General features: G+C 41.0%; 1 protein-coding gene across 1 annotated transcript in view; it reads left to right on the forward strand.

Annotated features, from left to right (window-relative positions):
• The first annotated feature begins 1159 nt into the window (after window positions 1-1159).
• Window positions 1160-14772, forward strand: part of LOC138309868 (uncharacterized) — a 74989-nt gene continuing 61376 nt past the window's right edge. Inside the window, exons 1-2 of the mRNA XM_069251111.1 lie at window positions 1160-1271; window positions 2351-2475. Coding sequence (XP_069107212.1) covers window positions 1179-1271; window positions 2351-2475 — 218 coding nt within the window. The 5' untranslated portion in view covers window positions 1160-1178. The remainder of the gene's footprint in view (window positions 1272-2350; window positions 2476-14772) is intronic.

Here is a 14772-nt window from a genome sequence, read left to right on the forward strand (position 1 = left end):
CTTTTAATATCTCAATATCTCAATTATGTTATTTTCATAATATTTGATCCAGGCAACAGAAAAAAGGAAAATTCTCATTAATCTGCAGTGGTATATCATACTCATGTATTAGTCAATTTGTTTAATTTGTTATGAAATATATCGGCAGTATCCTCCGCCATCTTGAAACATAACAATGATTATTGTATTTATGTATTGGTTAAACCTATATGCTGTATTGCATTTGGAAAATAAAAAAAAAACTTAAAACTTGTCGGAAACCCATGGGTGATCGCACTACACTACGCTATACATACCACCCGTGATAAGTACAGCGTAGTGTAGTGCGATCACCCGTGGGTCTCCGACGATGCTTTTCCTATATAAACGTCGATGTAAGTGATAGCACACTAGGGCCGTTTTCGTTTATTCGGAACAACCGGTTCGACGTTTGTAAAAGTCTTTATTTCAAGTATAAATACTGACGGACTTGCAGTTTATGATACAGGCCTGTAATTAAAGGACTTTGTCAAGGCTCGTCTGAAAACAATATAGAATCACCAGGTCCGTCTTTTATTCATAAACGAGCAATACGGTCCAACCAGTCGAACCGCATAATCGAAAACGGCCCAGGTTATTCCGGTCGCGCGGAATACGGAGAGGTTAAGACGAAAAGTCAGTTAGAAGGTGATATCTTTTTCGCTACAACAGTAGCTAACTTTAACACGTGCCTATATTAATTAAGCGCGGTATTTAGGACGACGGCGGGAAAACATATAAGACGACCCGCGTTTTGAAAATTAACATTTTACTTATTTTAATCAAATTACTTAGACGGTAATGGTATGTGTAGTGTTACCGGTAAGTTAATAACTTTTGTGACTGTACAAAATTATCGATCTCATTTTACATTCCCACTGTATGACATTTACTGGTTGTGGTACCGTACATGTAAAAGTTATTGTCTGTGTGGTAGTTACTGGCCATTGTACCGTACATGTAAAAGTTACTAATCAAAATATATTTAAAATATTTTGTATAAAAAAAATCACTTTTCCTGTTTTGTCTTGCATATACACACTTATTGCCTCTTGGCGCTCTTTGTCCGAATCAAACGGTCTCGCACTTCGGAAATATTTTACGTGTGCCTTTATGTAACGACGCTTTTCATTGGTTGAAATAAAAATCCATTCGGATGTATGGATGTGTTGGCTGGATTTGTGTCGAGGTGTGCTAGTAAATTTAAATTAGACTTTTTGTGGGAGAATCGCTACAGAAAGCCACATACCACAGTAAGTTTAAATGTTCTTTGATCTTTTCTGATATATTTCTCCCCATAATTCAGCAAAATATAGTTCTAAATTTGGAACATAAGTGACGCTTGACCTGTTGCCTATTTTGACCCGCCATTTTGAATACACAATACACACATATGCACGAGTTATTATTTTACGTTTGATGTACGTTTCTAGTCCGAATCGAATGGATATTTGTTCTACGACTCAAAATTGGTTCCAACAAGTAACATATCTGTTTAGTTTATTGAGAAGTATGTCTGTTCCCTCGGCTCCTGATGATGCTGGGAATGTTGATGCTGTTTGTTCTCGATTAATCTACATTGAATTAATATGTTACTTCGTAACTGGTTAATAGCTACTGTTGTGAATCTGGAAAGCATGATTACACCTGATTTGCTGGTCATGAAATAAGATATAAGACATGACCAACGTAAGGAAGTGAAGAAAAGAGGCCGGTTCACTTATAGGCTATATAATCCCTATACAGGGTTTTTTGAGATTCCAAAACAACGTGGGTAAAGTAAATTTTACCGTCAATTAGTCCCACATTCCGGTAATTATAAGGTCATGAAACTCACGTCAAATGATGTCATAATCACCGGATGGTGGAACTAATTGATGGTAAATTGTACTTTACCCACGTCATTTTGGGATCTTAAAACCGATGTATTGGAATAACTTAAATTTGGTCGCTTGATAGATGTCTCTTGTTGGAATCAGTACTCACACCTTCTAAACTTCATTATGAAAAATCAAATTAGGTTGACCTACCTTTTGTATTTAGGTACTGAAATACACTGACTGCAGTAGTTTCCATATACTCCAGGCACACGTTGCTAGTGGAGATATTTTTACATACATTATTTAGTAACATCATTACTGGCAGGCGACCAGCATGGATTAAAACAAAATGTTTAATTTACAACCGATAATTGACCGTCACCGATCAAATAGCAGACGAAACCTCAACACTAAACCGAGTACACAACATGCCAACCATACAAAGATGGTTGCATTGGTATTTGGATATATATATGTAATATAATAATACATATGTACATCTTACAATTTAGATGCCAAGGTCGACGAGGAGACGGAACAGGTCTCGAAGCAGAGACTCTTCCTTTGAGTATAAACGAAGACGTGGTGATTATTACGAGGAGTCGAGACATCGTCGGTCTAGGAGCAGGAGTAGAAGGTAAAGCTCATTTTTATCAAAGTCCTGGCCCTGATTTCTCAAAACAAATTTAAGTAAAAAAAAAAACTTAAGTCATGAATTTTCAGATAAGTTCCATAAGGAGAGAAACTAAGTTTTGAAATCTGCACTTTTGTTTGGAGAAATCAGAGCCAATACAGTACTGCCAAAAATAATTTTTGCTTTTTTTTTGTATTTTGTAAAATTAATACTATTTGTATTTGTAAAATTAATACTAAGGCATTGAAAGAACTGCAATTGTCAAAATGTTAGTAGCGCTTGGTTGTGAATAACATATTAAATGCTTTTCTCGATTGGTGCGTATGAAAAATATGGCACATATAACTTAAGACGTGGATATGTCAAATTTTTTTTCTTGTTTTAGCCCACCATCATCAGATGGTGGGCTATTCAAATCGCTTTTTGTCCGTGGTCCGTCCGTCCGTCCGTTAACATTTCTTGTTACTGCTATTTCTCAGAAAGCACTGAAGGGATCTTTCTCAAATTTCATATGTAGGTTCCCCTAGGGCCCTAGTTGTGCATATTGCATTTTAGAACCGATCGCTTAACAAGATGGCCGCCAGGCCACCATCTTGGATTTTGATAGTTAAAGTTTGTTACCGCTATTTCTCAGAAAGAACTGAAGGGATCTCTCTCAAATTTCACATGTAGGTTCTTCTAGGGCTGTAGTTGTGCATATTGCATTTTGGGACGGATCGGTCAACAAGATGGCAGCCAGGCCGCCATCTTGGATTTTGGTAGGTTAAGTTTGTTACTGCTATTTCTCAGAAAGTACTGAAGGGATCTCTCTCAAATTTCACATGTAGGTTGTCCTAGAGGGCCGTGGAAAAACTTTGAAATGTACTCGTCCCTCGGACAAGTGCTTCATTAAAATCTACTCGTCCGAAAGACATTTTCACTTGCCCGCAATATTTTTCAGATAAATAAGTATATGTGACTATATATTATCATGTACTGTTTAAATGTAACCAATTGATTGTCAGGAATTATGTTGATACAGAAATAAAGATGGAATTCTGAAAATGTTTGTTTTATCATTTATTTTCATTTTAATTTACTCGTTCTCCACATCATCATCATCATCATCATCATCATCACTAGCCCTAGTAGGTAACTGTGGGAGTTGGAGATTGGTTCCACTTGCCACCTCCAAAAAAGTGTTTTAACAGTTTTTGAACTTGGTCCTGCTCTTGGTTTTTTGATTATATGTCACTTGTTTTGGATTGCATCATCCAATGTGCAATGGCTGGATCAGGATCAAAATCTGTCAAAGACACTTCTGAACTTCTAAGCCTCATAATGCTGGTAAGAGATCTTTGGTTTAATGTACATCTATGTACAGTTTTGATTTGTCTCATACTTAAAAACTACGTTCACATTTAGCAGAGGTTGGTGAAATAGTCAGCATGATTTGAATCAGTAACAAAATATTTGAGAGTGATTCTGGTTTTGACTGAAGAAGAGAGGAGTACAACTCAGTTGGATGTACAGACCTGACAGGTGACACACGAACCTTCAGTTCTAGCCATTCTTTCTTTGCTAACTCTTTCTCTTCTTCTGTCAAAACTGCAGAGAAAAACTCAACCAAACCTGACACTTCATCATCACCTAAATCAACAAGTTCTGTTCGGTTTGTAGGCCAGTGCCTGTAGTCAAATATACCAAACTCCTTCATAGGAGTTTCATCAAGAGACTTAAATCTCTTTTGAATCATAGCAACAGCTTTGTCAATGAACTCTCTAAAGTGCTTTGGAAAATTCATGGAAGATTTGGAGACTTCACATTGAAACTCGCTCTTTCCGCATGTGAGAATTGATTGTTCGGCATCAAAATTTGCTTTATATTTTGCCAAGAAATCCCCATCTCTCGTCTTCAGACTTTCCAATTTCAGCAAGCATGCTTCAATCTTTACCCTAACATCATTGATTGTCAAAAGGTCTGATTGAAACTGTTTGCTAAGATTGGAAATTTCTGACAGTACATCACACAAAAAATGTGCAAAGTTTAAAAATCTGCTTGACTTTATCTCCTTTAGCCGGCCCTTCACTTTTGCAGCCTCTTCGCCCTTCCCATTTGAAGCATTCTCAAAATGTGTAATTATAGTTGGTAGGCTGTTTATTACAGCATTCACAGCTCGAAAACGGGAAGCTATCCATCTGGTTTTCTGCAAATCTGTTTGCATAATTGGACTTTCATCCAATATGTCTGCTACTTCTTTCATTTCCCTTCTCCTTTTAGGAGAGTAGTGATAGAATTTATATATTTGATATATTGTATCTTGAAATTTGGTAATGTAGTCAACTGTTTTCACAGCATCTAACAAACCAAGCTCAAGGTTGTGAGCTACACAGTGTATTTTTTAAGTTTTGTTGCTCAACCTTATTTTTCAAGTTTTGTTGCAACGCCATTCTTTTTCCCCATCATAACGGATGCGCCATCAAAGTTGCACCCAATCAATTTAGATTTTAATTCATTCTCACCTATTCCTACAGATTCCAAACCTCTCACAACACCATCTAACACACCATTCGCATCTGCACTTTCAAGTGGTACTTTATCAACAAAATCAGTGGTTGGAATTCCATCAGAGATATATCTTACAAACACAGTCTCTTGTTCAATAACAGCACTATCAGTCGAGCCATCGGACAAAACACACATAAACCTACTATCATTCAAATTATCTTGTATCTTTTTTGTCTTAACATCTGCAATTGTGTCGATAAATTCCTTACATTTGTCTCTGTTTTTATACTGATTACCAAGGTCAACACCATTTTTTTCTTTCAGCTGGCATAAATGTTCGAATTTAGAGAATGTGTCTTGTTTTCCAACATATAAGGCGGTGTTAAAAAGGTTTCTCATTCGTCTCTGTGAGGCATCATCAAGTCTTTTTGTCATGTCTACAATTAATTTTGGTAGCGGCCGTGGTGTTTCAGCGGTTGCATTCTGGTTTTCCCATGTATCACTACACCTCCTGTGCATCTTCGATATTGCATGTGTTTTTAACGAGTCTTCGCGATATCGACCGTTCGATCCACAGCCAACATATAAGTTTGATTTCACATCTGCAACATTTGGAAAACTTCTACAGTACTTGCAGTACATGTTATCATTGATTTCATCATGGACAACCCATGGATAAAACTTGACCCATGATTTTTGAAATGTTCTGACACGTTTTTCGTCATACTTTTTGTTCTTGATTTTTACATGATCAGTGTCGTCATCGTCTCTTTCTCGTTTTCTATTTGTCATACATGATGTAGCATTCGTTTCTTTTTCAGGGACAGGAGCTGAGCCTGTATAAAGAACATAATGTATAATAATTAATTTGCGTGTGCATCGGAATTATTAAATTACCGATTCAGAATAACACGAGTAGCAGACGGTTTTACAAAAAAGCCAACATAAAATTATAATTACAAAATAATTATGTATGAAAGTGTTGTAAAAAAAGACATATTTTAAAAGGTCGGTATTTTAACTTACTTTCAAGTTTAGCAGGTGTTTTATTTTTAGCACCATTGTCTTCGTGTGAGCTTTTTTTTGCGCCGGACGTCAAAAAAAACTGCAGAAGATTTAGCTGCGACATCTTGTTATTCGATTTACCTCTAGATTCTTCATTACAGTATCAAGAGACCTCGGATTTTTTCATGTTACAATTCTGTACACACGCATGCGCATTGAAAACGAAAGTCTGGGATTTCCAAGAATGATGCAGAAAGCGAAAGCCTATCATTGCTTCGTCGTATTTCTAAGAAACTGTTACGAAAGTCAGACCTATATAAATAGCGAGAAACGATATACAGATTGCAGTTATATAATTAAGATGTAGGTCATAGTCGGTGTCAGATGTTTTACTCGTCCGACGGACAAGCGTGCTGTCAAAATTCACTCGTCCGATGGCGAAATCCACTCGTCTAGACGAGCGGACGAGTACATTTCACATGTAGGTTGTCCTAGAGCCCTAGTTGTGCATATTTCATTTTGGGACCAATCGGTCGACAAGATGGCTGTCAGGCCGCCATCTTGGATTTTGATTGTTAAAGTTTGTTACCGCTATTTCTCAGAAAGTAAAAGTTTGTTACCGCTATTTATCAGAAAGTACTGAAGGGGTCTATCTCAAATTTCACATGTAGGTTCCCCTAGGACCCTAGTTGTGCATATTGCATTTTGGGACAGATCGGTCAACAAGATAGCCGCCAGGGCGCCATCTTGGGTTTTGATAGTTGAAGTTTGTTACCGCTATTTTTCAGAAAGTACTGAAGGGATATGTTTCAAATTTCATGTGCAGGTTCCCTTAGGTCCCTAGTTATGCATGTTACATTTTGGGAACGATCGGTCAACAAGATGGCCGACAGGCCACCATTTTGAATTTTGATAATTGAAGTTTGTTAACGCTTTTTCTCAGAAAGTACTGAGGTGATCTGTCTCAAATTTTATATGTATGTTCTCCTAGGACCTGCATATTGCATTTTGGGACCGATCGGTCTACAAGATGGCCAACAGGTAGCCATCTTGGATTTTGATAATTGAAGTTTGTTAGTGGTATATATCTCAGAAAGTACTGAAAAGATCTTTCTCAAATTTCATATGTAGTAATATGTAGTAAAAGTTTGAAAGCAGAGAAAAGATCCCTCTTTCTATTGTCAGACGTAGATCAATCTTTGGTGGGCGCCAAGATCCCTCTGGGATCTCTTGTTTTCTTTGAAGAGATATTAATAAAATCGGTAATTTTAGTAATTGATATATGATTACAGAAGTTATTAATGAGTGTAAAGAAATCAGTGTTCCAGCTCATTTTTTCAATTAGGGGTTTTGGTACCCCTATAGCTTGCAAAATGGGGGTACAGTGCCATTTTAAGGGGTACACTATATTTGCATATTTTCTGACATGTGTATTTTGCCAACGGGAAAACTCCAATTAAAAACAGTGTTAGATATATATCTCTATTTATTTTAAACAACATTGCTGCTTCTTAAATTTGTGTGCAAGTTATTCTGTCAGATAAAATTTGAACAGACGACGTGCGATACATGTCTGCTGTGTTTTGTCAATTTCTTTACTTAAAAAACATGTTCTCAATATGCATCAAGTCCATCTTAAATTGCAATCAATTTACAAATTCATTTTGAAAGCAATTTTGAAAATATTTTGTATAGATCTACGGATTTTTCACCCTCCCAATCCTTGAATGTGCCGATCCTAAAAGGCATGTAAATATATCGCTGTATTATAGCTGATTATTGTAATGATTGGTATCACAAACACTTTTCTTGTTCAAAGAACCATATGGATTTGACGTTTGTTTTCATACTTTATGATAGTGCTAGACATACACAACTCTAGTTGTTATCACACGATTAAAAAATCTGCATTGTAAATTGCTTCCCGTAACACATGCAGGTATCGCAAAACACGTTTGGACACACTTACGATTTCTTCAATCAAAATCAGAGATGATAAAAACGATTATTACCAAATAATGGAAAATATTTAAGCGTGAATGCACGTGCAGGTTGTCAAATTTATGCATGCAATAACGCAAATTGTATGTGATTCACGCACGTTTTTGCCCTATCGGGAACACTGAGAAATGGCACTTAGAATCTAGAAATGATTAATTAGTTTTTAAAAAATGGCAACTCCGATTCTTTCCAGATTGATTGGTGTTGAAATTGTTATTTCAGAAATAAGAAATTTTAAATCAATATTCAGTTACCCCGGGGAAAAAAAGTTATTCAACTTATTGTCCTTGAATCAACTTTAAATAAAAAAAAAAATTCTTTTGTTTAATGCCAAAATTCAACATTGTATGTATATACTAGAACAGAAAAAAGGCGTATCCATGTTTAGTGTAACTGATTAATGAACAGAAAAGTTTTCAAATATGGCCGACATTTTCACCCACAACTTACATTTTAGTTCATTAATAAGTGCACCCTTTGTGATCTATTTAAGCACCCTGGGTGCTGATTACAGCAAATTCAGTAAATGTGGATATAAGTCCTGATGTCACACAGTTAATGTAAGTGTGAAAATAATTGCGAGTGTTAAAAATTGCAGACATCGTGAGAGTTGAACAAAATGGCTTGACATTCAGACCGGCAAGGACTGTGAGTGAGCCGGACCAAACAAGATTTTGCCAGGCCGAACATTAATGTGAATTTTTGAAGTAAACATAATTTCCTACTATTAGTATCCAGACAGCTGTTTTCATGATTATCTTATAGAGTTTACATTTTTGTCAGGTGTGGCACCTGCATAAAACTTCAGAGACACCATTTCTACCGGCTTCCGTTACTCAATAAGTGCCGAACGGTCGGTCCGGACCGGATTTCAAAATAAATGGACCAAGCCAAATTTTGCCAGACATGTCCGTCTCACCACCAAATTTCGCGATGTCTGATATTGTGAATTACATGTGTGAACACTTTGTGATGTTAATGGGAGCTTAGAAAGGCCTATGAAAGGGAATAATCATAAAGAATCCGTTTATATACAGACATTTAAAGCAAACGGTTATTGAACTGACATAACCAAATGTAAGTGATTATATCCTAAAGTAAAAAATCATAAAAAAAACTGTATGTGGCTAGTTTAATACTGAGGTTATCTTGTAGTATCAAGGTTTTTTAGCGATACAGGCCCCATGGGCCTCTTGTTAAATATTCATAATATTGAAAATCCTTCTTAGTGAATTTTTGAAATAATAAAATGTCATGATGAAATGAGCTTCAAAATTAGAGTTACTTCCCCTTAACTGTGGAAGCCATCTTCATGGGTGTAATTTGCTAGCATGAATCATATATCAAAGAACAGAAGGTAACCTGGTTTGGATAAATTTTCAGACCATACATTCTGTTAATATATAGGTTGATATTTATTTTATAATTTATATATAAAAACTATGAATAAACTTTAAAGAATTTCTAACTAAAGTTGATAGTTAAATTTGACTAAGGTCATACAAACATTTTTTGTGTTTCCAGTAACCCGACCAACGCTATAAAATCAGTGCCTACTCATAAACTTTTTATCAGATTTGTCCTGGAGCAAACAAATAAAAACCTAAATTTTGTTTGGTTTTGCACAAAATCATGAATTTTGGTAAAAATTCTATAAATTTAAGACACCAATAATCGCTTGGGATTCAAATCCATGTTTTATATAAGGTTGATTAAAGTGTATTTCAGTTTTTCACTGCAAGAAACTGGTGGAGGACTAGTTGTATAGTAGTGTCACTGTGGTCCAGAGGTGGAGGACTAGTTGTATAGTAGTGTCACTGTGGTCCAGAGGTGGAGGACTAGTTGTATAGTAGTGTCACTGAGGATCAGAGGTGGAGGACTAGTTGTATAGTAGTGTGACTGTGGCCCAGAGGTGGAGGACTAGTTGTATAGTAGTGTCACTGTGGATCAGAGGTGGAGGACTAGTTGTATAGTAGTGTCACTGTGGCCCAGAGGTGGAGGACTAGTTGTATAGTAGTGTCACTGTGGCCCAGAGGTGGAGGACTAGTTGTATAGTAGTGTCACTGTGGCCCAGAGGTGGAGGACTAGTTGTATAGTAGTGTCACTGTGGTCCAGAGGTGGAGGACTAGTTGTATAGTAGTGTCACTGTGGCCCAGAGGTGGAGGACTAGTTGTATAGTAGTGTCACTGTGGCCCAGAGGTGGAGGACTAGTTGTATAGTAGTGTCACTGTGGCCCAGAGGTGGAGGACTAGTTGTATAGTAGTGTCACTGTGACCCTGAGGTGGAGGACTAGTTGTATATAGTAGTGTCACTGTGGCCCAGAGGTGGAGGACTAGTTGTATAGTAGTGTCACTGTGGTCCAGAGGTGGAGGACTAGTTGTATAGTAGTGTCACTGTGGCCCAGAGGTGGAGGACTAGTTGTATAGTAGTGTCACTGTGGCCCAGAGGTGGAGGACTAGTTGTATAGTAGTGTCACTGTGGTCCAGAGGTGGAGGACTAGTTGTATAGTAGTGTCACTGTGGCCCAGAGGTGGAGGACTAGTTGTATAGTAGTGTCACTGTGGACCAGAGGTGGAGGACTAGTTGTATAGTAGTGTCACTGTGGCCCAGAGGTGGAGGACTAGTTGTATAGTAGTGTCACTGTGGCCAGAGGTGGAGGACTAGTTGTATAGTAGTGTCACTGTGGCCCAGAGGTGGAGGACTAGTTGTATAGTAGTGTCACTGTGGCCCAGAGGTGGAGGACTAGTTGTATAGTAGTGTCACTGTGGTCCAGAGGTGGAGGACTAGTTGTATAGTAGTGTCACTGTGGCCCAGAGGTGGAGGACTAGTTGTATAGTAGTGTCACTGTGGCCCAGAGGTGGAGGACTAGTTGTATAGTAGTGTCACTGTGGCCCAGAGGTGGAGGACTAGTTGTATAGTAGTGTCACTGTGGCCCAGAGGTGGAGGACTAGTTGTATAGTAGTGTCACTGTGGCCCAGAGGTGGAGGACTAGTTGTATAGTAGTGTCACTGTGGCCCAGAGGTGGAGGACTAGTTGTATAGTAGTGTACTGTGGCCCAGAGGTGGAGGACTAGTTGTATAGTAGTGTCACTGTGGCCCAGAGGTGGAGGACTAGTTGTATAGTAGTGTCACTGTGGCCCAGAGGTGGAGGACTAGTTGTATAGTAGTGTCACTGTGGCCCAGAGGTGGAGGACTAGTTGTATAGTAGTGTCACTGTGGCCCAGAGGTGGAGGACTAGTTGTATAGTAGTGTCACTGTGGCCCAGAGGTGGAGGACTAGTTGTATAGTAGTGTCACTGTGGCCCAGAGGTGGAGGACTAGTTGTATAGTAGTGTCACTGTGGCCCAGAGGTGGAGGACTAGTTGTATAGTAGTGTCACTGTGGTCCAGAGGTGGAGGACTAGTTGTATAGTAGTGTCACTGTGGCCCAGAGGTGGAGGACTAGTTGTATAGTAGTGTCACTGTGGCCCAGAGGTGGAGGACTAGTTGTATAGTAGTGTCACTGTGGCCCAGAGGTGGAGGACTAGTTGTATATAGTAGTGTCACTGTGGCCCAGAGGTGGAGGACTAGTTGTATAGTAGTGTCACTGTGGCCCAGAGGTGGAGGACTAGTTGTATAGTAGTGTCACTGTGGCCCAGAGGTGGAGGACTAGTTGTATAGTAGTGTCACTGTGGCCCAGAGGTGGAGGACTAGTTGTATAGTAGTGTCACTGTGGCCCAGAGGTGGAGGACTAGTTGTATAGTAGTGTCACTGTGGCCCAGAGGTGGAGGACTAGTTGTATAGTAGTGTCACTGTGGCCCAGAGGTGGAGGACTAGTTGTATAGTAGTGTGACTGTGGCCCAGAGGTGGAGGACTAGTTGTATAGTAGTGTGACTGTGGCCCAGAGGTGGAGGACTAGTTGTATAGTAGTGTCACTGTGGCCCAGAGGTGGAGGACTAGTTGTATAGTAGTGTCACTGTGGCCCAGAGGTGGAGGACTAGTTGTATAGTAGTGTCACTGTGGCCCAGAGGTGGAGGACTAGTTGTATAGTAGTGTCACTGTGGCCCAGAGGTGGAGGACTAGTTGTATAGTAGTGTGACTGTGGCCCAGAGGTGGAGGACTAGTTGTATAGTAGTGTCACTGTGGCCCAGAGGTGGAGGACTAGTTGTATAGTAGTGTCACTGTGGCCCAGAGGTGGAGGACTAGTTGTATAGTAGTGTCACTGTGGCCCAGAGGTGGAGGACTAGTTGTATAGTAGTGTCACTGTGGCCCAGAGGTGGAGGACTAGTTGTATAGTAGTGTCACTGTGGCCCAGAGGTGGAGGACTAGTTGTATAGTAGTGTCACTGTGGCCCAGAGGTGGAGGACTAGTTGTATAGTAGTGTCACTGTGGCCCAGAGGTGGAGGACTAGTTGTATAGTAGTGTCACTGTGGCCCAGAGGTGGAGGACTAGTTGTATAGTAGTGTCACTGTGGCCCAGAGGTGGAGGACTAGTTGTATAGTAGTGTCACTGTGGCCCAGAGGTGGAGGACTAGTTGTATAGTAGTGTCACTGTGGCCCAGAGGTGGAGGACTAGTTGTATAGTAGTAGTGTCACTGTGGCCCAGAGGTGGAGGACTAGTTGTATAGTAGTGTGACTGTGGCCCAGAGGTGGAGGACTAGTTGTATAGTAGTGTCACTGTGGTCCAGAGGTGGAGGACTAGTTGTATAGTAGTGTCACTGTGGCCCAGAGGTGGAGGACTAGTTGTATAGTAGTGTCACTGTGGCCCAGAGGTGGAGGACTAGTTGTATAGTAGTGTCACTGTGGCCCAGAGGTGGAGGACTAGTTGTATAGTAGTGTCACTGTGGCCCAGAGGTGGAGGACTAGTTGTATAGTAGTGTCACTGTGGCCCAGAGGTGGAGGACTAGTTGTATAGTAGTGTCACTGTGGCCCAGAGGTGGAGGACTATGTAGTTGTATAGTAGTGTCACTGTGGCCCAGAGGTGGAGGACTAGTTGTATAGTAGTGTCACTGTGGCCCAGAGGTGGAGGACTAGTTGTATAGTAGTGTGACTGTGGCCCAGAGGTGGAGGACTAGTTGTATAGTAGTGTCACTGTGGCCCAGAGGTGGAGGACTAGTTGTATAGTAGTGTGACTGTGGCCCAGAGGTGGAGGACTAGTTGTATAGTAGTGTCACTGTGGCCCAGAGGTGGAGGACTAGTTGTATAGTAGTGTCACTGTGGCCCAGAGGTGGCAGAGTGGAGGACTAGTTGTATAGTAGTGTCACTGTGGCCCAGAGGTGGAGGACTAGTTGTATAGTAGTGTCACTGTGGCCCAGAGGTGGAGGACTAGTTGTATAGTAGTGTCACTGTGGCCCAGAGGTGGAGGACTAGTTGTATAGTAGTGTGACTGTGGATCAGAGGTGGAGGACTAGTTGTATAGTAGTGTCACTGTGGCCCTGAGGTGGAGGACTAGTTGTATAGTAGTGTCACTGTGGCCCAGAGGTGGAGGACTAGTTGTATAGTAGTGTTACCATGGCCCAGAGGTGGAGGACTAGTTGTATAGTAGTGTGACTGTGGCCCAGAGGTGGAGGACTAGTTGTATAGTAGTGTCACTGTGGCCCAGAGGTGGAGGACTAGTTGTATAGTAGTGTGTCACTGTGGCCCAGAGGTGGAGGACTAGTTGTATAGTAGTGTGACTGTGGCCCAGAGGTGGAGGACTAGTTGTATAGTAGTGTCACTGTGGCCCAGAGGTGGAGGACTAGTTGTATAGTAGTGTCACTGTGGCCCAGAGGTGGAGGACTAGTTGTATAGTAGTGTCACTGTGGCCCAGACTGGTGGAGGACTAGTTGTATAGTAGTGTCACTGTGGCCCAGAGGTGGAGGACTAGTTGTATAGTAGTGTGACTGTGGCCCAGAGGTGGAGGACTAGTTGTATAGTAGTGTCACTGTGGCCCAGAGGTGGAGGACTAGTTGTATAGTAGTGTCACTGTGGCCCAGAGGTGGAGGACTAGTTGTATAGTAGTGTCACTGTGGCCCAGAGGTGGAGGACTAGTTGTATAGTAGTGTCACTGTGGCCAGAGGTGGAGGACTAGTTGTATAGTAGTGTCACTGTGGCCCAGAGGTGGAGGACTAGTTGTATAGTAGTGTCACTGTGGTCCAGAGGTGGAGGACTAGTTGTATAGTAGTGTCACTGTGGCCCAGAGGTGGAGGACTAGTTGTATAGTAGTGTCACTGTGGCCCAGAGGTGGAGGACTAGTTGTATAGTAGTGTCACTGTGGCCCAGAGGTGGAGGACTAGTTGTATAGTAGTGTCACTGTGGCCCAGAGGTGGAGGACTAGTTGTATAGTAGTGTCACTGTGGCCCAGAGGTGGAGGACTAGTTGTATAGTAGTGGACTGTGGCCCAGAGGTGGAGGACTAGTTGTATAGTAGTGTCACTGTGGCCCAGAGGTGGAGGACTAGTTGTATAGTAGTGTCACTGTGGCCCAGAGGTGGAGGACTAGTTGTATAGTAGTGTCACTGTGGCCCAGAGGTGGAGGACTAGTTGTATAGTAGTGTCACTGTGACCCAGAGGTGGAGGACTAGTTGTATAGTAGTGTCACTGTGGCCCAGAGGTGGAGGACTAGTTGTATAGTAGTGTCACTGTGGCCCAGAGGTGGAGGACTAGTTGTATAGTAGTGTCACTGTGGCCCAGAGGTGGAGGACTAGTTGTATAGTAGTGTCACTGTGGCCCAGAGGTGGAGGACTAGTTGTATAGTAGTGTCACTGTGGCCCAGAGGTGGAGGACTAGTTGTATAGTAGTGTCACTGTGGCCCAGAGGTGGAGGACTAGTTGTATAGTAGTGTCACTGTGGCCCA

The sequence above is a fragment of the Argopecten irradians genome, chromosome 15 (genome assembly GCF_041381155.1).
Source record: "Argopecten irradians isolate NY chromosome 15, Ai_NY, whole genome shotgun sequence".
NCBI lineage: Eukaryota > Metazoa > Mollusca > Bivalvia > Pectinida > Pectinidae > Argopecten > Argopecten irradians.